The 23,075-nt window shown below is 41.9% G+C and overlaps 1 protein-coding gene across 2 annotated transcripts; it reads left to right on the forward strand.

Annotated features, from left to right (window-relative positions):
- The first annotated feature begins 610 nt into the window (after positions 1 to 610).
- klf13 (Kruppel like factor 13) lies at positions 611 to 22,849 on the forward strand. Of its 2 annotated transcripts, XM_059334928.1 has the most exons (4): positions 611 to 663; positions 1,000 to 1,162; positions 2,391 to 3,393; positions 16,140 to 22,849. In XM_059334928.1, the coding sequence occupies exons 3-4, from the start codon at positions 2,916 to 2,918 to the stop codon at positions 16,478 to 16,480; spliced, it is 819 nt and encodes a 272-aa protein (XP_059190911.1). In that variant the 5' UTR covers positions 611 to 663; positions 1,000 to 1,162; positions 2,391 to 2,915; the 3' UTR covers positions 16,481 to 22,849. The 2 variants fall into 2 exon arrangements, with proteins under 2 accessions (XP_059190911.1, XP_059190912.1); XM_059334929.1 differs by lacking the exons at positions 611 to 663; positions 1,000 to 1,162 and having other exon boundaries at positions 1,320 to 3,393.
- The last annotated feature ends 226 nt before the right edge of the window (positions 22,850 to 23,075 follow it).

Consider the following 23,075-nt stretch of genomic DNA (forward strand, 5'->3'; position numbering starts at 1 on the left):
GAAAGCAGGTCTGATCCTGTATCAGCAGAGTGCAAGTTTATTCTTATTCTTAATAAATTTGCCTGATTTTTGTTAATTGGGCTACAAGCTGGATGAATAAGAGATGGAAAGCTGCAGTGTAGCAGACACTAATTGCAGGAAACATTATGTACAATGTAACATTTTGTTATGTTCCTAATCTGAGAGCATCTGTCAAACTTCTTGTGTTTTTTTTCCTGGAAACAGTGGGGTTAAATTGGGTTCATGGGGTTAACAGGGACATTCAAGCCTGTCCTTTGCTACTACTAATCAATAGTATCAGCTTGTTGTTTTCTGTAGGACTTTGTAGCTGGTGGCATGTTAGTTTACACGCCCAGCTGGCTCCTGATTGGAAAACTTAGTGGAAAATGAATGAAAAGTACATTTTTATATGGATATAATTCCAGGTGTCTGACCATTTTTCACACTTATCAGCTGTCAGACTATCACCATGAAATAAATGATTAAATAAATGAATGTCCAATAACGACTAAACCTCCATATCTCACAGTTTTGACTATTTCCTCCCCACAATGGTATCACTTGTCTCTTGCTGGAGGATAAATTGAAGAAGACGTTGCCTGTCGTGGCTGGCTGGATTTCAATTGGCAGAGATCACAGAGTTGCTCAGTGGAGGTTTTTGAGGTAAATTGCAAGTTTGCCGAAAGGAAGCTGCTATCTTCTTTAAGCATGTACAACAAGCTGTTGATGTTGCATTGAACATTATATTGAAAATAGGTCATAATTCCAAAGCATATAAACTAACTATCAACTACTGAATGCATTTTTTGAGCGGTCAAAAATGTTGTAACTTTTCTATTTCTGTCATCACATGTGCATTTTTAACATACAAAATACACCCATGTGTACTTATACTGAATTAAATTAAAAGGTAGAACCTTTAATTAACCAGTTAGAAAGGAATTTGAACAAGTGTATCACTTACAACTATGTTTTCACCATTTTTCCTTCCTTTACCAGAATATAATTAAAAGCCTTGAGCGGCTGTGAAGAACAAATACTTTGATTGCGTGGAATCTCAGCAGGCTGAACCAATAATTTGGCAGTTGGAAGCGCTCAAGCTCTCCGCTGGTGCATCGACTCGTTGGCCAGGGCCCCAGAGTGTGCTTATCACTCCAAGAAGGTGACACAATAATATTCAAAGTATCAGAGACTTCTTGTTGATGATGAACTGCAGCCCATTTTGCAGAATAGACAAATCACTTGCCTCAGAAAAGTTAAACCAGGACATGTGCTTTTCTTTAGCATTTCCACCCTTATGATTGGATTATTTAGAACAGGGAAGGTCAATGAGGCATAATGGCTTTTATTGAGATGTTCTTATTTACCCAGAATTTCCATCAACTTTTATCTTCAGAAAGCCAAACATGCATTTGTTTAGTTGATAAATCAAGTACTAATCTGGATAAACATATCTGCATATGAATGCAGAATCTCTAGGCAACAGGGCAATATTCTCGTATCACAGATGTTCTGATTTCTGCTTATAGCCCGAGTAGTATTGAAAAATCAGGTTTAAGCGGTTCTGGTTTATTGCAGAGGTACAATAAATCTGAAAATTGTGTGCAATGTTTTTCTTTGGTTTCCGGGTTGATCAAGATGTTTCCTCACAATGGTGAGCAACAGGCTTTGAGGAAAATATTCTCTGATTTGTTGGGTGCGTCAGAGGTGTTACCCAATCAGCAGTGATATCAACTCATCTTATTAAAAAGACTGTGCGATTGCTTAACACAACAGGGTATTCAATGCACTATTGTTCATTTTTAACAAATGTTTTGCTAAGTTTTGTCTGAAGGTGAACCTGCCCCAGGTAAACAGTGCATGTTGAAAGCAAATGAGGGAGAAATTTGCACAGAACCCATTGGCCTAGCTTTTTATTAGCTTTTTTTTTGTGTAAATGCATTAGATATAACTTAAAACACCCACAATATCCACTGGCTACACTGGAATCCAAGAAATATTGGCCGTCATCAGACCGATAGCCGATAACCAAGGTGGATTGCAGAAAATTGATCTGCGTCTATTTTGATTATCAATTCATAATTTCATTAATCATTTAATTTTCCAAGCCAAAATTTCAATATTTCTCTGTTTACAGCTTATCTAATGTGAGGATATGTTGCCTTCCTCTGTTTTTAGCCTATATAATGAAGTGAATTAAAAAAATTGATTAATCAACTAACAGGCAGAATAATTAGAAATGAATCGTTTGCTGGGACCCTAAAATTGTAGACATTTTTAGCAAATATCAGCTGCAAAAGATTCCCAGTGTGAATGCATGCAGGCTTGGGCGGGATGCTGCAGAATGATCCACCCCCACCTTGAAAATATTGCATGTATTCTTCCTAAAGGTCTCTGCAGTGCACTACCGTGTCGCCTGTGAGATACATCATCTGAATGCATGGAGGCAACCTGTGGTGAAACTTCCAAGTAACTCGTGTTGTTCAGTGCATTTGAGGACAAGCAGTACCCAATGAATGAGCGGCTACTCTGACGATACTGCCGAGCGCTGCCGGTCGACACGCCCCCAGCATGGATACAACCAGCAGGAACAGGCGCTCAGGAGACACACTCACTATGCTAGAGTGTTTGAAGCCGCGATGGGAGTTAACACATCCAAGTTTGTAGAGGTCCTGTCACCAGCGTCGTTGCACTAAACAAAGACTTTGGGTTTCTTTTCTTTTTTTTTCTCCGAGGGGGCTTGTCTGCATTTTTGTCCGAGGCGTTTCTCTCACAGGATGTTGATGATATTGGAAAGCCGGGTAAGATCATAAAGTCAGTTCTCTCTGATGAGAGCGACCTCCTCCTCCTCACCACCAACACACAAAGGGAACCACGGAACAAGTTCTTCTCACGCCATCATTTTTATTTTTTGAATGTCACTAAGAAGCAGAGGGGGCTGTTTCAAAGACAAAATGGATCACTTTGCAGCAGAGTGCCTTGTTTCAATGTCCAGTCGTGCAATTGTTCACGCTCCTAAAGGGAATAGGGAGATTAAACCAGAAACCCCGTCCTCCTCCAGGAACGGAGAGGAAATTAAAGAACCTTTGGTGAAAGATAACTCCTCTCTTTTTGTGGTGGCGCGGATTCTGGCGGATTTTAACCAGCAGACTCCCAACAATGTTGCCGAGCAGGCAAAAATAAAGGATGAGAGCATGCCGAACCTCATAGATGATGGAAACTCTGCCACACCTACCACCATCTCCGATCCTTCGCTCAAACAAAGAGGCAAAAGATCGCGAGGTCGAACTGAGCAAGAATCACCTCAGAAAAAGCACAAATGCCACTATTCAGGTTGTGAAAAAGTTTATGGCAAATCTTCCCACCTCAAAGCCCATCTAAGGACACATACAGGTCAGTTTCATCGGATGCAAATGTTTGTTGATGTGACTTATTGTAGTTCCTTTGCCGGGCACGGATTATTAAAACTGAGAATACTGATAAGAAGTGTGGTTTCTCTTACATTCAGACCGATATTTGTGCAGAGGAGGGTGATTGACTGCTGTTTTTCTTCAAGTCTTATTTGAAAACATTCACGGATCCACCCTAAATCGGAATCGGAATAATCAGCACACAGTACATTATAACCCGGAATTGGTGCATGGTTTCATAATTGCATTGTTCCTTTAAGTTGTATGAACTTTGCGAAATGTCCTTTAATTTCGGGGGAGGGAGGGAGTCAGATAAGTGCCACTCCCACTCGGGTCTCCGAGCTTTGTCACTGCTGTCCTCTTATAACCCCCCTGCATTGGACAGCCTGTACAAACCGAAACTGCAGTGCAAACGCAGAATAAAACCACACAGCTCAGGTTTCCAGTTTTCTTCTGCGCGCAGTAATTAAAGTCAACTTTAGCGTCATGAGAACGAAAAAGCACATATAATGCGCACATCGCAAAATAAACAACAAACATGCAAAAAGTTTTCAAGATCAATCCAGTAGGTGTACCGTCACCCTGCAGAATGAAGCGCTATACCGCGCTCCACATCAGCTGTATGCTACGTTTGACTTTCCTGAAGGACCTCCATGTTAGCTCTTTGCATTCCGCAGGATACGCAACTGAAAGGGGGGTAAAGATGTAGATCGAGTCAAATTGAGGGGGTTGATAAGAGCTGTGCAGTCGCCTGTCTGCCCAAAGCCCTTTGTTGTGATGTGCCACACCCCCGCTAGACAGACTGCCAGCTGATCTGGCCAGCAACAGACTCAGCTAGCTGAGCCTCGACTGAGGAGCCTCTCCTTCCTTCTCTGCTCTGTAGACTGCAGCTCACACTCTCCTCTTCCCATCGCTATCCTCTATTCTTCACACACACACAAACACACACATACATCAGCCTGACAACCCAGAAACAAAACACATCTCTGAGTCACACAGGAAACGCCTCATGTGAACTCAGCCAATATTTGAGTCATATAGAAATTTCACCCACAGAGATAAGATACAAAATTCAAATTATATAGGATACCTTCCTTGACATTAAGCTCCCCATTTTTTTGCACAATTCTCCCTCTCATTTGCCTCAATATTAAAAATCTGTGACCCATCCTCATGGGGGGAAATTCTTGTCTCATTGCCTGTTCTCTTGTCCTCGCCTGCCTTTGTATCCAGATACACTCCCCTGTCTGGCTCTGTGATTGGCTTATCTCCTTATTTCACTGGATTTATTATCCTTTAGAAGAATTTCATATGCATGCCATATGTGATATAAAAAACAACATAAAACTACAAAGCACACACTATGAGACACCAAAGGCCTGCTATATGGTTCTTTTCCTTGTAGATGGTGAATAATTCTGCATTGGTATTGTTGTATTAAAGTCCAGTTTTATTATTGAGAATTACATATTCAGTACCCTTTTTCATCAGCTGTAGCTTGGTGCAATGGTGTATCATCAGTGTTTGTCTGGAACAGGACTGAGACATTGATTTGACTTATGTATGTACATAAAATAGGGGTCCATAATACTTATTACCTAAATGGCTTCCTAAAAGAATAAAAAGCCTGTGTCCTACACTGTGTGTTTTAATGCAATTTTATTACTGTTTATCATCCCTGCCCTTGTTTCTTTGCCTATGAAGCCTTTTCTCTTCTTTTGGGAGACACTCCTGTGTCTGGCTTTGTGATTGTTTTGTGTCCTATAATGTCTTATAATGAGGATGGTTCATGCTTATTTGATTGGATAGTCCCAGAACGTGAGTCATCTCAGTTAAGCTTCCTCGTCTTAGCCAAACTTGCAGCAGAGCCAGCCTCCAGTGCTCGCTGTGTTTCCCCTCAGCCTCGACCATGTGTTTTTAGTGCAGTTTTATAGCTTCGTATAAGCCCTGCCCTTGTCTCTTTGCCTATTAAGCGTTTCCTTTCGCCTGCCTCTCTGTTTGGATATGCTCCGGCGTCTGGCTTCACCATTGGTTTGTGTCCCATAAATTCTGATAATAATGGCTCTTTCTGCTTATTTGATTGGTTAGTCCCAGAATATGGGTCATCTGAGTTCAGCCGAGCTGCCTCAGCCAACCTTGCAGTGCTTTCATAGAGCCAGACTCTTGCAGCGTGCTTCCCTTCAGTCCCTACTAGCAGAGTCAGGAGAGAATGGATTCCAGCCCAGTCAGTCCCAGCCAAACACCGCTATCTAATTGGGGGGGGGGGGCTGTTATAGACTCTAAACAAAGAGCCAGGGACGAGGCGTTCTAACTTGACTTCTCTAACGCCCAGAGCCTCATCATCCCAGCTTTTGCAATCCTTATGTGATTTGTCAGAGTGTAAGAGGAGCTGAAACCTGAGCTACATTGTATTTCTCATGCAATGTCTACAGCACATGAAAATCAATATTGAATGAACTTAACCCACTAGCACAGTCTGATGAAATGCATCATAATTCTTATTTTAACCTATGCAAGATTTATTATCTAAGCTTATAACAAGATGCTGGTTAGAGGTTATATTTGTGGTGTTCTGAATATAGTTACTATCTCTAAAATAGATTACATGGAGGGATTACTTACTTCCGTCAAGGTGGTGATGTTTTCCGTTTGGTTTGTTTGTCTGTTGGATTATGAAAAACTACTGGCCTGATTTGATGAAACTTGGGGGAAGGGTGTAGCATGGACAAAGGAAGAACCCATTACATCTACAGTGAATTATCACAGTGCAGATGCACGAATTATTTTTTAACTTTTGTCAACATTGCAAGATCGAGCATGGCCTTGGCAGAGTCCAAGGGCCTTTCTCGTTTGCTTTTGTTTTATTTGCTCTAAAACTGATATGAGACATACATTTCCCATAAACAGATTTAAACAATTTGTGTGCACAGTGCACCTGCCACACTACAATGGCAGAAAAAAAATGCACAGCCATCCAATAGTAATCTAAGGTATTTAAATACATTAGTTTACTTACATATTACACCTTAGGGCTATAAAGTAACCATTTAAATTAACCATCTGAAAACTATATCATCTTTTGCAAACTACTAAAACCTTTTTAATGACCTAAATTACAGATTACCTCAGCAATGAGTTAGCCTCATTTCTACTTAATTTGTTTACAGCTTTGGAAGTGAAAAGTTCATTTTCAGTGCTCAATGTACATTTGAAAAACAAGCTCAACAGCCACGTGTGTTTCAGGGAAACAATGTAGTCAATACAACTCATAGCCCTTTGCTGTGAACGATTTTCATTAGAAAAAAACTCCTGAAGAGGCTTGTGGATTATCCTGAGTAACTGGGAACTATCTCTTTAAAGGCATTAAAAGTTTCAGCTTTAGGGTCCCCTTAGTGGAGACGTAGTAGTTTCATTTAAGATTTCTCCTCAAACACAGTTGTCTTCTCTGACAAAGTGTAAAAGGAACACCAGGATGTAGCAGACATGAGGGAACACGCTGCATTTAAACTGCTCATTATACTGCATTGAGTTTGATGGCGAGAAATCCTCCATAGTTTAGGGGTCTAAGGTTACCAGACAGCTTTTGTCTGATCTCCGGGTATGGGAGGTGGGGCTGTTCTTCAACACATATACTTATCTTGCAGTATGGAAACACAGATGAACTCAGCTTTAATTGGAACAAATGAAGATCATATAAAGTAAACAGCCTGTTTCTCAGGACTTTTCTAGGCACCATTCATTCTTTCTTTCCATTCATTCTTTGTCTACTCTTTGTCTTAAGAAGCATAACCGATGCTAACGATCAAGACCCACTTTCCCAATGAGGTGTCCTGTGGTTGTGAAGTACATGGTGTTCTCTGTGAAGCCTCATTACTCTGCTCTGGTCATGTCATGCAGACTGCCATCTCTAAAGGAGAGATGGCCCCTGACAAACTCATTACAAGTCATGTCTTCTTCAGAAAGAACAGCCTGGGCCTTCTGTGCCCCCCACAGCTGGGCCTCATAAAAGGCCATCTTGTCAGTGTCCTATTCGAAAACTATTTGAATCACCGGGACGAACAGGGTCAATATTTCACAAAGACAAAGAGCCTAATGACATATTTTACAGTTGGTTTGACATTTTGTCTGGACCTCTTTTGTGTTCCGCTGGGGGTACCTCTAATACTGTGAGATGGCTGCAAATCCCTCTTCTGTCTGTCCTAAAAAATAAGTGGCACCACCTGGCAGTACAGTTCCACTGCCATGCAGACCCAGTTATTCATGCATGCTTTCTATTTTCGGCCGAATAACTGTGGTTAATGACACTTTTTCAACGTGAAATTATCCTAAATTCCACATGGAAAAAAGAAGCAGGAGTCTCTGATTATATATACTGCATCTCTGCCAGTGGTTTTATATTTGGCTGCACTGCTACACAGAGTGCACAGTGTTCCTGTGTGGCTGGTGGCAGTGATGAGGTAGCAGGGTGGAGATGGGGTTTTCCTGCTCTAGCTTGAGCTTGACCTTGGCACAGTAATGGGTATAAACTTCACTGGGGCACAAGAGGTCATTCTGTCTACCTGTCTACCATCCCACCCAGTTGAGCCATATTTCTACTGGCATGTAATAAAACGGTGACTGCTCTGTCAGGAGATGCTCACAGTTTCCATTTGTCCCCATTATGGTGACATTACAAATGTGTTTTAGCTACACTGATGGTGTGTCACTCAGTTGGTCCACTGGTATGGTCAAGACTGAAATATCTCAGCAACTATTTGGTGGATTGCCATGAAAAAAAAATCATGATGCACAGATGAATCTTACTGACCTTGGTGACCTCTTGCAGCACTAGACTGACTTGCCAGACTGCCACTGAAAACTCACCCATTTTCTGTTGCTGTTAGGCGTGTTCATGTTTTTCAGGCGGGAAGAAATGATCTTTTAACAAACGTCACAGGAGTTGCAGCAACTGATTGGCTGTGGGTATTCTTTGGCCACAATTCAACACCAACAGTTAAACGATTTCAATCTCAACCACAAGAGCCACTTCAGTTTAACAGATTTTTGTGATCAATTTTTTATCGTTTTTTCCATTTAGTTTAAAACAAACAAACAAGCAGGTGTGGCAAGCATCAATTGGGCAATAATAGCAACAGCAGCAAAGAAGATAAAATGCTAGTGTAGCACAACAAACAATAAATAAATAAATAAATACATAACAATGGCAATACTACCAACCAAACATATAAACAATATTTAGTGTTGAAAAAGGAAAAAATGTGTTAATAAATTAATTAAAATAATAATAATAATAATAATGAAAAATAGGTAGACAACCCCCCTCCTGCCCCCCAAATTTAAAGGGGTCCACAGGCTTTGTCTCCATGAAGTACACTGATGAACATACAAACATGCATATGAACACACATATATACACATAGCAGTTCAGAGCTTTTAAACAAGCCTCAACCAATGCTGCCCTCAAAACCCAACGCCTAAAGGGCCCTTGAAAGGGGGCTGGACCACTTAAATGGAGTCAAAGCAAAAAGAAACTCAAATAAATAAATAAATAAATAAATAAGAAAATATAAATGTTTTCAGGTTTGGCTAGGTGAAAGTTAGCCGCCCAATGTTCCATAATGGCTATATCTATGAAATCTAACAACCATTTATTTAAGGATAACAAATGAGGGGGTTTCCATCTACATCCACCTACAGCCTTTTAGCGGCAGTGAGACCAGCCAGAAAAAGGTGTTTAAGTTTAGCGGGCAGGTTCAAACCAGAAGAGTCATTAAGTAATAAAATGGTAGGCGAGTAATTTTCACAGATTTGAAATAGGTTGGTGGCCCAGCCCCTCCTACTACATAGCAAAGATGGCGGCTGTTTTGGGTGAGAAGTCTCTTCAAACTCTGCTTTTTTTTAAATCTTTTTAACTGTTGGGAATACATCATCCAGGTATTCATAGTACATTGTGTTTTGTCATGCTTGTCAGTGTAAAACACGCTTTCGCACTCAAGATAGCAAGTGTAAGGACAGGAGTAGGTGATGCACGCTTGGTCTTGTTATAAATTAACCGATGCTTTCTCTTCTGCTGTAAGATAAGACATTTTCCTTGTAAATGAAATCTGGTTGGTCCAGGAAGGGAACGTGAAGTAGTGCAGTATGTGTCCAATGGAAACAAGGTATTAGTTAAATCTACTTGATCCTCGGGATGTAAATAAATCCAAAGTGTAGCCACCATCTTGCTGGTTTTAATCCTCTGGTGCAGTGTTCTTGCTCCATGGAAGACATCTCTGAGGCTTTTGCTGGTGTACACACTGTCCATATGCTATCCTATATGGTCACGTAAAGCTCACAGTTGGATGGATCCTCACTAATGTTGGAATGTGAATCTGATTTAGCTGTGATTAAGCCACCAAGCATGCATGATGGAGACTCCCAGTACTGAAAGGCCCCTGTCAGGCAGTTCGCTGGTTGTGTTGCTTTCAGTGGCCCACAGGGCTCATGTATTCTTTAGTCAGCTCTGGAGTAGTTCTATAAAAGCTGCTCTGTCTATTCCCCCACCAGCCCCTCCCACTCTTCTCCAGGCTGCAAAGCAAAATAGGTGCTGAAGCGTGTTGTGTTGCGAGGCCGAGCCCCGGCCACGGCTTGTGGCATGGTGTTGATTACCAGCAGCAGGAAGAGAGGGATACAGACCTGTGGAACATTGTGCATTTTTTCACATCTCCTGTTCAAAAACCACCAACCACATCTTGCATGCAAGGGAGGGATCTGCAGTACAAAGACGGAGAACGTACAGTGCGGCAGGGTGGGGGTGGGGTTAGATACCGGGATATTCACTGTCAATGCCCTCCATTGATGTAGGTCATTTATTCAGCTGCATCTGCAGCTAATCTGATTAACGTTTGAAGGGCTGTGACCTCTGCAGCAGAGAACACCCCTCTCAGCCCAGCACTCGCAGGGTCCCATCTGAGAGTTGAGACTCTGACTGTGTCCACTGTGTTGTATTCAGCTCAGCTTGGATAAGAGAGGGATGGCTGTGGAGCTAATGTCAGAGGGTGTTTTGTCTCTGGCTGAGCTGTTTATGTTCCCTACGGTATGTAAGGTGTGTCCCCTTTCTCTGCGTGATAAATCAGACTGTGGCCGACCACGACACACAGGGGTGTGGCCCTCGGCACGAGATGAGGAGTATTTTGTGGAGTCTTTGGGGAAGCAGGGCATAATCATTTTCTCTGTGCGACATGAAAATATTTTTCCCTCCCCTCACCGTCAGAGTATCAGGTATAACATTGGACAGCTGGCACTATCTCCACCCTGTATCTCCTCTTATCGCAGTGTGGTGAGGACTCTCACGATCTAGCAGGGCTATGGCTCTTTGTGTGGGGCTGATTTGTAAGGATGTCTATCACATTTGAGCTATAGTGTCAGACTCCATCAGTGGAATGAGCTGGCATTGTGCTGCATGAGTGAGAGTCACGGATGATGGGGCATCCCTGCTCCCACCTGCTTCTGCGGACCAACTGTAAACACCCATTAATGGCTTTCAGCTGTTTGTCCTCAGTTAACCAGGGTTTAAAAGATAAGGAGACTGTCTGCAACACATCAAGGCTGCAGGTTGTTTTAGCATGCACTCAAGGCTAAAAGAGAGTGCCCACTCTAGCTAATTGAGGTAAATGTGATGAGCTGGTCAATGCAGGCGAGCTACCCCAACCTTTCCCCTAAAGAGTTAAATGGATAAAGTAATGTATAGCTAAGTATGTGCAGGAATCAGACGGTCACACTCGACCCCGCTGCATGTCTCCGGGTGAATGTCAATAGCCCTGTGCGGCGCACACCAAGGGGAGTGAGTTACGGTTAGTACGCACAGCCTGTCTGATTGAAATGCATTACAGGAGTGGCTCTCCTGCTGGGAGCGAGGCTGCTGCTATTGTTCACAACCTGACAGCTATAGGTCCACAAGGGGAGGCATGCTATTCAACGGCAAGCTAGGTCCCTCTCAATAAAGACAAAAGATGATAATGGATCAAATCCTCCCTGTTTTCGGAGCTTTCTCCTGACAAGCTTGAGCCGGTCCTCATCATGAGCACCTGACCCACCCAAAACTCCTTTATTGCTCATGAAGAGATTACTTATTCTTGTTTGCAACAAACTCTGAATGGAGTTTCTGAGAAAACATGTTTTGACTGAGTGATTTTTCTTTGTAATTTGACTCCTCCACCACTGAGTTAATTTTTCATAGACGAGCAGCCACGTAAACAGTTCTGATCTCAGATATGTTTCAAATCAAGCAGTGTTTTTTTCCCTCTCTACAGACCGCAGAGCTTTGTAAGCCTTTGTTGTTATTTTTGCACACGCGAAGCCTGCATATACTGCTGTGCGAACAATAAAAAGAGGACCTGCAAAAGCCTTAACATATATGCATTGTTCTGCACACACACACATGTTAATGCTCAGATCATCTTGGCATGTGATGGTGAGTGTAGAGGGAGAGGCTGAGTTAACCCTGTCTGCTCCAGTGGTTTACACTGATGAGGTACGCAGTCATTTTAGCATTACCCAAAATCCCATGGATGGTTGTCTGCTGGCTCCTGGTTGGTTACAGGTCATAGTCTGTTGTAAACATGGAACCAAATTACAGGATTGTAGTGAGCCCTACCACTGGAGTTAGTGGTGTCCCTCTCATTTCATGCTGCCAAGCTGACTGTGCCACTAAGCCAGCGCTGAAGTGAGGTAGCTCGGATTCTAATGAGCTGTGATCTATAGTCTGACTCCAGTTTTACTTTCCCTGCTCGAGCAGTTTGCTTGTGAAAGACCGTGCAGGTTTAGCGTGTTTTTGTTCTGAGCTCTGTAAAAGATATTTCCTGTTCTGATTCTCACTGTGCAGGCAAAGCAAAGTCAACTTCAAGGTGATGTATCCACAGGAACTGTATTTGTTCCCCTCCTCACCCTGCAGAGCTATTTACTCTAGCTCTCCTATGGCAGGCTCACATGAAGGTTTCAGTGTGATTTTGGCCAATGCCTGAGGACACAACAGGAATGTTATCTGCTCTTGTTTGAAATGCTGGTAGCTGTTGTTGGAGCAGGTGACCGAGTTGAGTTCCTGTGCCGCTGCGCACGTCAAAAAGAGATTTGATCTCGCCTTTGCAGACAGCATCCCTTACACTGGGGAGACAAAGTCAGATTCCATTTCTTTTAACCGTTTCTGCAGTAACCGAGGAGCCAGAGATTCTTAGATATGAATGAGAGAAGGATGATGGGAGCGGAGCAGAGATGAGCTGTTTATTTACTGACCCAGTGGCCTCTGAGAGAACAGTTGTATAACAAGAGTACCTGTGACATAATCGCATTGCCTTGGAGGGGGGACACTAGTGCTTAGTAGAGATACAGTTTGCGTGTATGATGTAACTCACTTTGCGGGTAACTGGGTCACTGTGTTCGTTAGGGAAAAGCTTCCCTTATTACCCCCCCTCGCCCTCTGCAACTGACACATTCTGAGAAACGCAAACCACACCCTGGATGTGGACGCTGCCAGAGATAGGACAACCAATCGGTGGGGCTTGGCGTCACGATGGCCACAGTTTCCTGCTGTGACAACACTGGAATTAGATGGGAATAAGAGCGGAGTAAGGGGAGTAGCTTGCAGCAATCTTCTTTCAACAGAGATGCTGAGTAATATCTGCAGTCTATTGAAATATCTTGGAGAGTGACATCCTCCTACCACAGAGGGTAATAACCCCTATCATCATTTCCACTCTGAATCAAAGCGTTTGTTCCCTAAACCTCCTCATTGTTACCAGAAAATTGGTTTTCACTGCCCTTATGGAAATTTCAATCCTCATGTTATGAAAGAAGCACAATTAAATGGGACATTGCATGTGTTTTCTTTATGTAAGTGAACCTTTCAAGGCTGACATTAAAGCAGCAGTATTTTTTTTTATGCATATTCATGTTGTTGACCTAAATGCCAAAAGTAGCGGGAGGTGAAAATGGGCAGTGCATCTGTTAATTCTGCATTTTCTCAGGAGTCACGGAGCTCTAAATAATTTGCTGCGTTTCGGTGAGTTGCTGTTGGATACCTGATGCTTCCACTATGACTGCATTACTGTATCAGGGCAGTTAGACTGGATATCTCAGCCTAGCTCTCTGGTGTCTGGTTAAATATTAATGTGGTTGGATCCGTTACACTGGTTATTGAGCCTTAAGCAGGCCGCAGAGCTTAGCTCTACTTTTTAGCCAATAACTCATTTTGCAGTGCCAGGTGGCAGCACGGGCTGCTTCTTTTACTAATAAGGTATGAAATCAGTCTATCATGAGTCTCCTCGATGAGATTAGTGTCTTAAAAGTTAAACTGGCTCCTTTTTCTCCAGGTTTAATGTGTAAATAGGGACAAACAACCACCGCCTCCTTGTTTTTACAAACTGTAACTCATGCAGGGCAGATGGATGGTTTTATTTCTGTGTTGCAGCAGAGTGAGAACAGTGTAGATGTTTGGGGGGGAAAGGACGCTGCATGTGTGTGTGCGCGTGTGTGTGTGTGTGTGTGTGTGTATGTATGCAAATGTCTATATGTCAGTTACAGAGTTTACATACACTGAGCCTGCAGGAACTGTAGTGGGCTGGGCCGACTTTGTCTGGAACTGAGGTGAGGCGTCAGATAGGCACACAGACTGGGCTGTCTAGACTTGCTCTGTCTGTCTGCATGTTTTGTAACCATGCAGTATAGGGGGGGAGGGCCTGGGACTAGTAGTGCACCAAGTTCTTGTTTTTGAGACTCACTGGCATCAGGTAGCATATGAGTGTTTGATGCTGAACAGCACTGTTTCCATTGTGGCCCTGAGGGAAACCACAGAACAAAGAAAGCGTTTGGCAGGCCTGTTCTTATGTACTCATTCGTCATGCAACCTATAAACATTCATGCATCTCACCCTCTATTCCTTCTCATACCTCAGATCTCAGGCATATGCTTGCACATGATGATTGAATATTCTTATGTTTTGAAAAGAACCATAACATTAAAAGACGTGCCGTCCTTCGCTATAGTACTGCAAGGTCATGCTGGTAAAATTAGAATGCTGGATGTGGCTATTGTCAGGCAGAAACTCACTGAAATGGAACTAAATGGAATACAGTATTAGACATATTGGCCAGTGGATGCAGTGCACTGCATTGAGGCTCCATGCACAGTGTTTCCACATCAGAATGGAAGGAAACCACAAGATATATAGTACCATCTGGCTTTGAGTAGATTTGTGTCAAAGCCCACTTTTATTGCCTGATGGAGGGGGGAAGGGTGTAATTTCCCATGTGCCGAGTCACAGATAGTTGCATGTTGGAAAATGGGCTGGGTAACCATTGTGAGTGTGATTAGCATCTGGAGCTTAGATAATTAAACTGTGTCTGCTTTTCCAGCATAGCGCCAATTTTTAGGTGATTTACCCTATGTCCCACAGCTCACTACAGCTTTTATCCCTTTTATTTTGAAGAACTCTTTTGATATCCTCCCCTTTGCTGACCTATCAGACCCAGCAATAACCTTGTGATCATTGCTCCTTAATGACTCAGAGTTTACTATATAAAGAAAACAACACAGTCTTGTTCAGCAGGCCTGAAAATGTAGGTCGCAGTAGTGGTTCACGACAGGATTCCTGACTTGTTAACCTGTAAACACCTGACAATGAGTCACTACTCTCACTAAAGTGAGCCATGTGGATCATGGTGAGCACCAGGATGCATCACTGAGTTGCACTCACTGACACTGTCAGTACTTTGAAAAGGCGAATTGTGTATAAGAGATTGTCACTGTAAACAGTCCAACAATCTAAAGCACTTTTGCATGTTTTGGCCCATTTACTACCAATCGCATACACGTTACACGTTTGACTTATATTCCCTTAAGAAGAAAAATTTAATTTTCGATTCATAATTGGTTTGTTCCTACCTTTCGGCAGCCATGGGCTGAGATCATCATCTATTTTCATTCTTGTTACTTTTGTATGTTTAAGCTTGGATGATTTTGAAAAGTTGGCACTACAGTACCAACCAACAATTATGTTATTTAAAAAAACAAACAAACACTGCAAGCATGATGGCATGATCATGACATGATGAAATATTGGGAAATGTTTATTGGCTAAAACATACAAAACATGGTGAATAATTGTGCAAAAACATGAAAAAAATAATTAGTAAATGATGAAAACTTAATTCACTTAAATAAAGAGTTATTGTTCTTAAAGGAGACATATTATGAAAAACTAACTTTTTCAGTGCACATACAGTGAGGTATTTGGAGAGCCTACCAACCCACAAACTATAAAATAAGGCAACCAAGTCTGTTTTTTGTGTCCTGCCTGGATCAGAAAACATGAGATTCAACACACCATTTAGATTTGGTTCCGCTTCCGATGTCACATGCAGGCTCATTAAAACATACCACCCCTGTCTGAGTATCTCGACTCACTGCTTGAGAACTACCTTTGCAAAGGTGCACCATATAAAAAGACGGGGCTTTTTTCGGGGGGTCTTAAAGAGAGAGGCAATAAAGTGAAGTGTTGCAGACAAAGGGTAAATACTGTCTATCCAGACAGAGAGTGCGATGAAAATTATGTGTTTTTTTTAAATTAAAGCATGTAAACTTGATCTAGTAAAAACCTAAAATACAAGATATAAACATATACAACTGTAATATTTTCTCTTCAATCAATGCCAGTGTTCTGTGATGTAACACACTTCTTCCCTCTGTGTGTTCCAGGAGAACGGCCTTTCCCATGCACCTGGCCCGACTGCAGTAAGAAGTTCGCCCGCTCCGATGAGCTGGCCCGCCACTACCGCACCCACACCGGGGAGAAGAAGTTCGGGTGCCCGCTTTGTGACAAGCGCTTCATGCGCAGCGACCATCTCATGAAGCATGCCCGACGCCACTCAGATTTTCAGCCCAGCATGCTGAAGAGGCCCCACGGCAGCAGCGGCGGCAGCACCACACGTCCCAGCTCCCTCAGCGACTACAGCCGCTCGGATGCCTCCAGCCCCACCCTCAGCCCCGCCCTCAGCCCCGCCCTCAGCCCTGCCCTCAGCCCCGCCAACTCGCCTTAAACTGAAACCCAGTCGCACTTTCTGCCTCTGACCTGCGAGGCCTGTGTTTTTGTCATAACACTTGTGTTGCACAGTTGTCAGCAACTCCCCCTTTGCTATTCCTGCGCTTGCTGTGGTGTACCATACTGTACATAACTGCTTATTGTAGTGCAATTACTCGTGTGATCCTAAAAGAAGGTAATGCCTTTCCCAGATGGCAATATTTACATTCTGTACCATATGTCTGTATTTTTTTAGCTTCTGATCATGGCTAGTTGTCCAATGTATGTTCGCAGTCAGCTAAACAAGGTTTAGAAGAAGAAAAAACAGACACCCTGACAAGTCTTATCAAAAATTGGTTTTTCTTTGTTTATTTTGTTTTTTTGAGCGGGTGAGGAGAAGGGGTACACACACACACACACCTCAGGATTGAAGACAGTTGCTATTTCTGTAATACCACAGTACTGCACAGTACTCACATTGACTGCACAATATACTCATCACTTTACTCTGAAATTCAACAGGGGTTGAATTTTACGCCCTGCTCAGGTATGGCCTTGTTAGCTTGAAAGAATGAACATGGTGAAGAGAAACATACAGTACATATATAGCAGCCTTACACTCAACACAATTTGCACTCTTTGTTTTTTTGTTGATTTTTCACGTTTTCGAGGAAACTAGCCCTACGGTCATGCGGTCAATCGTACACAGAACTCATGTGCGTGTGTCCTCGGGGGGTTCATATGTAATGTACTCGCTGTGTGTTAACAAAACGATCCACAAACCTCCACCTCAGTAGACAAAATACATCTGTTCCTCCACTGCAACTTTAATATTCAGTTGCCATCACACTGGGTTAAATATGTGTTTCATTACACAGCGGTGTGCAGTATATACTGTGTAAATCTGCATTGTGGAAGGATTCTATTGGGTTATTATAAGTTAAAGTAACTTTAGAACCTTTAAATAGAGACAGTAAAGTTTCAAAGCAGCTGTTGATGCCTTTTTTTTTAAAGCGCTGTATCATCACCCAGTATTTCACTCAAAATGGACACAAAGGGACTTTAGTTGAAACAATGTTTATCCCTCTCTGAAGCACATAGGAAAAAGTACCAAAGACAAGAGTGAATGAAAGCTTTCTATTCAGTCTTGTAAGCCGCCCTATATTGAGGCCTGGGGCTGGTGGTTGGCAGTATCACAGGTAGAACCAGACAGCAAGCTCACTTCCCTCCTCCTGGCTCTGCCTTTTGCAGCCTCCCTGGAGGAAACAGCTGTATCCCACAAGAAGCTATTTACAGCCGCAAGAGGAGTGCTAACATGCCATTCCTGGGGAGTCCTCCTGCACTCATCTGGCTCTACCTGTCCTGTCAGAGAGTGGTGAAGCTCCAGCTCTTCCAAAGTGCATAAGGTGGCCTAACTTTTGTGTGTGTGTGGGGGTCAGATGTAGGCTAGAGTGTTGGGGCAGAGCCGAGTTGGGCAGGTGGAGCACAGAGTGAACAAAAGCAGCTATCTGCAATAGACAGACAAGAGAGGGCAGGTCACGATAAAAGAGGAGAGGTTTATCATGAGCTAAGCAGAACAGAGGAGGAGACACCCAGTCGCAGGCACCCACGTCTCCTCCTCCTCCTCCCTCCAAGCGTGAGCAGAGAAATGGCTGTAATTAGCAGGTTGATCCAACCTGTAGGATAAGAGTAGAAAGACAAGTGTATGAACAACAGTACTACCTAGACAACGCTAGCAGTGTGGGTGGGACGTACCACACTCCATCCTAAGCACAGGGAGAAATCCTCTACTACTGCTGGAGAGTCAAATTTCACAATGCCAAGGAAAATGTCGCTCCAAAATTCATACGGATAAGACCAGAGCTCTCAAACAGCTGCTTTCAAACTTCTCTCTCGCAACAAAGGGGGGGCTTTTAAACTGTTGTAAAAACATTTGAACCAAAACGAACATATCAGCAAAGCGCAGCGCTCAACAGCCTCACGTCGTCCTCCCTGTGAAGCTCAGATGTCCTGTGAGAAAGCTGACTTGTGTTTCTAGACAGACATGCCTCAATAAGTCAGGCAAAAGGCACAGTAAACCTTCCATGGAAGCGGGCACCACTATCAAAACTGCTGCAGCCCCGCCAGTCTGTGTTATGCCTACATTTGCTTTTAATGCTTCAGGCCGGAAATAGTTTCATCCATGTATTTGGTCCTGTCAGATCCCTCCAGACTGTTGTCATCGTAAAATTGCATGCGCTAGCTTCTCTCTACCAGCGACTCTTGCCCTGCAGTCCCGTGCTTCACACTATATGCATGTTAACAACTGCGCTTTGGAAGCGTAGAGGGCTTTTTGAGGCGGTCTGGCAGGTGTAAGTTCATGAATGGCCGGCCTTGTCCCTCGTTCTCCACAGCAGCCATCTCTCTTTAAAGTTGTGAAGAATCAGCTCTGTCACATCCTCCAGAAAGAAAACATCCCTTATTTAGATCGAATGCAGTAGTTTCCTCAAAACACCACATGTTCAAAAGGAAAAAAAACACCCTCTGTAAGATGTTAAAATAGTTTCCAGGCTGCAAGATGACACTTTGAATGCCACTGATCAGCAGCTCTCTGTGAAAGAAGCACTGAGAGGGTTTTACCTTTACCATTTCTGGAAACTTGATTTTCACAAACAAATTCTTCAAATGGCTGTTGAGCAGCTTTTTGCGCTATCTGTTCATGACTTTTTTTTTTTTTATATATATATATATATATATAGTCAATTTTTGACTTGGTTTGTAGTGTAACTTTCTCTTGCAAAAAAAAATCTGAGTAGCTCACCCTCCAGCAGGTTTCATGAATCACTTCTTAATCCATAATCTGCACATTTACCTCAGGGTCGACATCCGCCAAGCAGATATGGGACAGTTTGTGGATTTTGTTTTAACATCAGCTGCACAGAAATGTCTGCCAGCCTCCCCCTTCCCCTCGTTGTTCCTGGGTGCTTTGTGCTCACTGCTGGTCAGTGTCCGACCACACTGGAAACACAGGAACACCTCCATATGGGGGCCCAGCTCCTGCCTATAATGTCTTCATAACATCCTACAGTCCTGATACGCGCCTTAGTAAGCACTAGCTGCTCTGGAGCTCTTTCCAGCTCTTTAAACACACATGACCCTTAGAGTCAGTGGACTTACAGTAGGCGACAGGAAGCTCCTACCATCTGAAAATAAACCGACTGTGACAGTGTAAACATCCCAGTCTATCCATCCCTCCAGTCTGCACCAGTGACATATAGGCCTCCACAGGCACGAGTGTCTCATAACTTTTATTCTCACTGTACCAAATCTACTTGAATAATTCAACACAAAAGGCCATTGAACACAGTTTTGTACATGTCCATTTTTACTGTACTTGCTTTTGTTGTCAAATAATTATTAACCTCTGTGGAGAAAGGTGTACAGTCTGATTTATTTTGTTGTTGTTTTTCTAGATTTTTCCATTGTCTTCAGGTCATTTCAGCAAGTCTTTCGAATATATCACAGCATTAAGGTTGACTGTTTTTGTTGGGCTGTTTAAAGGCGCCATATTTTGTTAAAAAAACAAACACATTTTATCCCTGTTAATGGGGCCCTTTAATCAGAAACATTTAATACTCTGTTGATGTCAGGATGCAGGTTATTCCAGTTAGCCTGTTGTCCAAAAATTCCACCATGTCAGAAAAGGAAAGGATTGTTGGGGTGACGATAAGAAAAAGGAAACCTCCTGACCTCTATGTTCGACAATTTCAGATGGAGTGACTCATTTTCTTTATTATTATTTAGATTTTTTTGAAAGTTTTCCATAAGAATAGAGACCACAGCATTGTGAGTTAGCAATGTAGTCATAATTTTTATTATTGTTTTTTTTTGTCTCATATGAAATGCTTGTATATTTTTCGAAAATCATACCTCTTGAAATATTTGACTTTTGTTTGTACCTTCATATCTTTTCGAAACATCCATCATGTAGCTTACGTTTGCTTGACGAGTAGCACAAATAACTGGTGGTTTTATTTTGTCTACTTGAATGAAGAAGGAAAGAAAGAAAGAAAGAAGGAGACTTTTTTTCTGTAAAAAGAAAAAACAAAAAAACACTGGGCTACATTTATATAACCATCCCATGTTATCAGGGTCCTGCACATCCTTGTAGATTTAAAAAAATATCTTTCCAGGAAATAATAAAACCTTAATATTTTATTATTTTATGTTACAAAAATATTTAAAACACCCCTTCTCTACTGAGCTCCATATATTTGTCTTAGTTTAAACATTTTCTATGTGAGGGATGATGTCAGATGTAAATTACTATGAAACTTCACTTCAGCATTTTTTAATCCAACTTTACGATTGTAATCCCGGTAAGATTACAGTTTTCGACATCTGTCAGAGAAAAAAGGACTTCAAGTAATGACAAAATGGAAAAACAAGGTTTCTACAAGATGCTAACAGTGTACCGGTTAATATGTTTTCTGCTAATTGTAAAAAAAAAAAATCTATATATATGAAAGTGAATTGGTTGTTGCCTAGTATGTAAAGAACTAACATTAATCTTATTTTAAGAAAAATAATATTAATTACATGAATATATCAGTGATCCAACAGTCTCATCTTCATGACTGGTCTCAGCGTACAAGCATGGTCGATGCAATTGTGTGCCAAAACTATAATGGTAACTTCGTAATGATACAAAAGTTGAGGGTAAAAAAACCTAGCTATCAGACATTTAACAAACGTGTACAGTTTTATAAAGTGTGACATGTTTTTATGTAATGTACAGGATTTAATGAAGCGACTCTGCATATTTGATATGCAAGTGCTCTAAGTTAAATATTTCTTTTCTGCTTTATGTAAACATTTTTGATTGTGTAGCTTTGTTTTCATTTGGTTCTTGTTATTTAATTTTTACTTCTTTTTTTTTTGCTGTACAATATTCAAGCAATGTATAATGGCTTATTACAGGTATTTTTTTTTGACAAACAATCTTAACGCCCAACCATTCCAAAGGATTGAAAAATTGCATTTGCTATAAATGTGCTGCTTTCATGGACCCGATGCATTTTTGTAGGTTATGAATAGAAAAGTCTGTCTTGACTGTGAGGTTTTACACGTTGTGAGTTGTGCACAAGGTACGTTTCTCATTGTCAACATTTCCCAGGTTTAATCTCTCCTTTCTCCTCTGCGGGCTCCTTGTGTAGGCTAAGCCAATTCGAATGAACAACATACATGCAATATTTTTAAAGTATTATTATATATAATCTCTAAAAAAAAATTGAGGACATCCAGAGCATGTCTTCCCCCATGACAAAGGCCTGAGGGCTGGGGAATGTTTTAAAAGGCAGCCCTGATAGGAGAGAGTGGTTCTTGGGCAGTGAGAAGGAGCTCATCAAATGCTCCAGTTACAAGTTGTTACCAAAGGCTTTGAAGGGAAAGATGAATGTTGCAGTAATCTTAAACCCAACTCGGTTTGGGTTCAACTTTACATGCTGTAAGTGTTGATCAATGGATGTTGTGCTTGATATGGACCTTTTTCTACATCTCGAATAAGCAACTTTTTTTCTCTTTTTGAAAATCACTTGAATGAACAAAACCTGTTTAATCATATGAGCAAACTAATTCTGACTGAGTCAAAAGAAACAAAAGAGACTGAGTGAGTAGGAACGTGTAGCGTAGCGGACCACATCTGTCTGTACCCTTCACTGACCATGTGGTCTCGCATGACTGCCTGAACGTACACTGTGCGGCATTTGCTCTTTACTGTAAAAATGCCCGCTGACTAAAAGTCTTTTTTGCTCAAGCTTTGGATAGTTTTGCCCTTAAAGGTTATGCAGCATACAGTGCTGTTAAATGACCTCCCTTTAATTACAAAGAGAGCCTCTCACCAGCCTTTTGGTTCTGTTTCCTGTACCTGTTTGTCCTCAGTTTACCTCCTCAGTGTAATGTTGCTCTCTTGATACCTCTGTGTGTTTCTCCTCTGCCCATCACCATCAGTTGCCTGTTGTAGTGACTCCATGGTGCTGCTTCCCCTTTCAGCACCAGTATAATCTAATCTGTAAATAACTCTTGACTCAGCTATGGCCAGTACATTCTCTATGACCTCACTCTAACCTCCAGGTGTCATTTTATTTTTTCTCTCTCAGTAAACCAAAATCACTACATTCAAGTATTACAGTTGTACAGTTCCTCGGATTCTACACACAATTAATGTGCTGGTCTTAGCTGCTCTGCTGTACCTTTTTATGGCATTATTTTTTACATGTTAGACGATATATTGTGACCATGTCCTATGCAAATATGAAAAATAACAGATTGTTGAATAATGTATGTTGTCATAACTTGTATGCATGAAATAGTGAAGTTTACATTTGGAAATAAATTCATAAAATAAGCAGCTACAATTGGTTGTGCTCATTCGCTTTCCTGTTAACATTAAAGCTTAACAGTGGCCATTTTGGGTATAATTAACACATTATGGGATAATGATTAATGAGAGTACTGTAAGAAGGGAAGAGTCATTAAAGAATGTTGTATGGATTAGACACACAAGATACAACATATTAATGCTGCATTCATGTAAGGTCGGACTTGGAAACTGAAATCCTGAATGGGAAAACCCC

Source organism: Centropristis striata, chromosome 6 (genome assembly GCF_030273125.1).
Source record: "Centropristis striata isolate RG_2023a ecotype Rhode Island chromosome 6, C.striata_1.0, whole genome shotgun sequence".
NCBI classification, from domain to species: Eukaryota; Metazoa; Chordata; class Actinopteri; order Perciformes; family Serranidae; genus Centropristis; species Centropristis striata.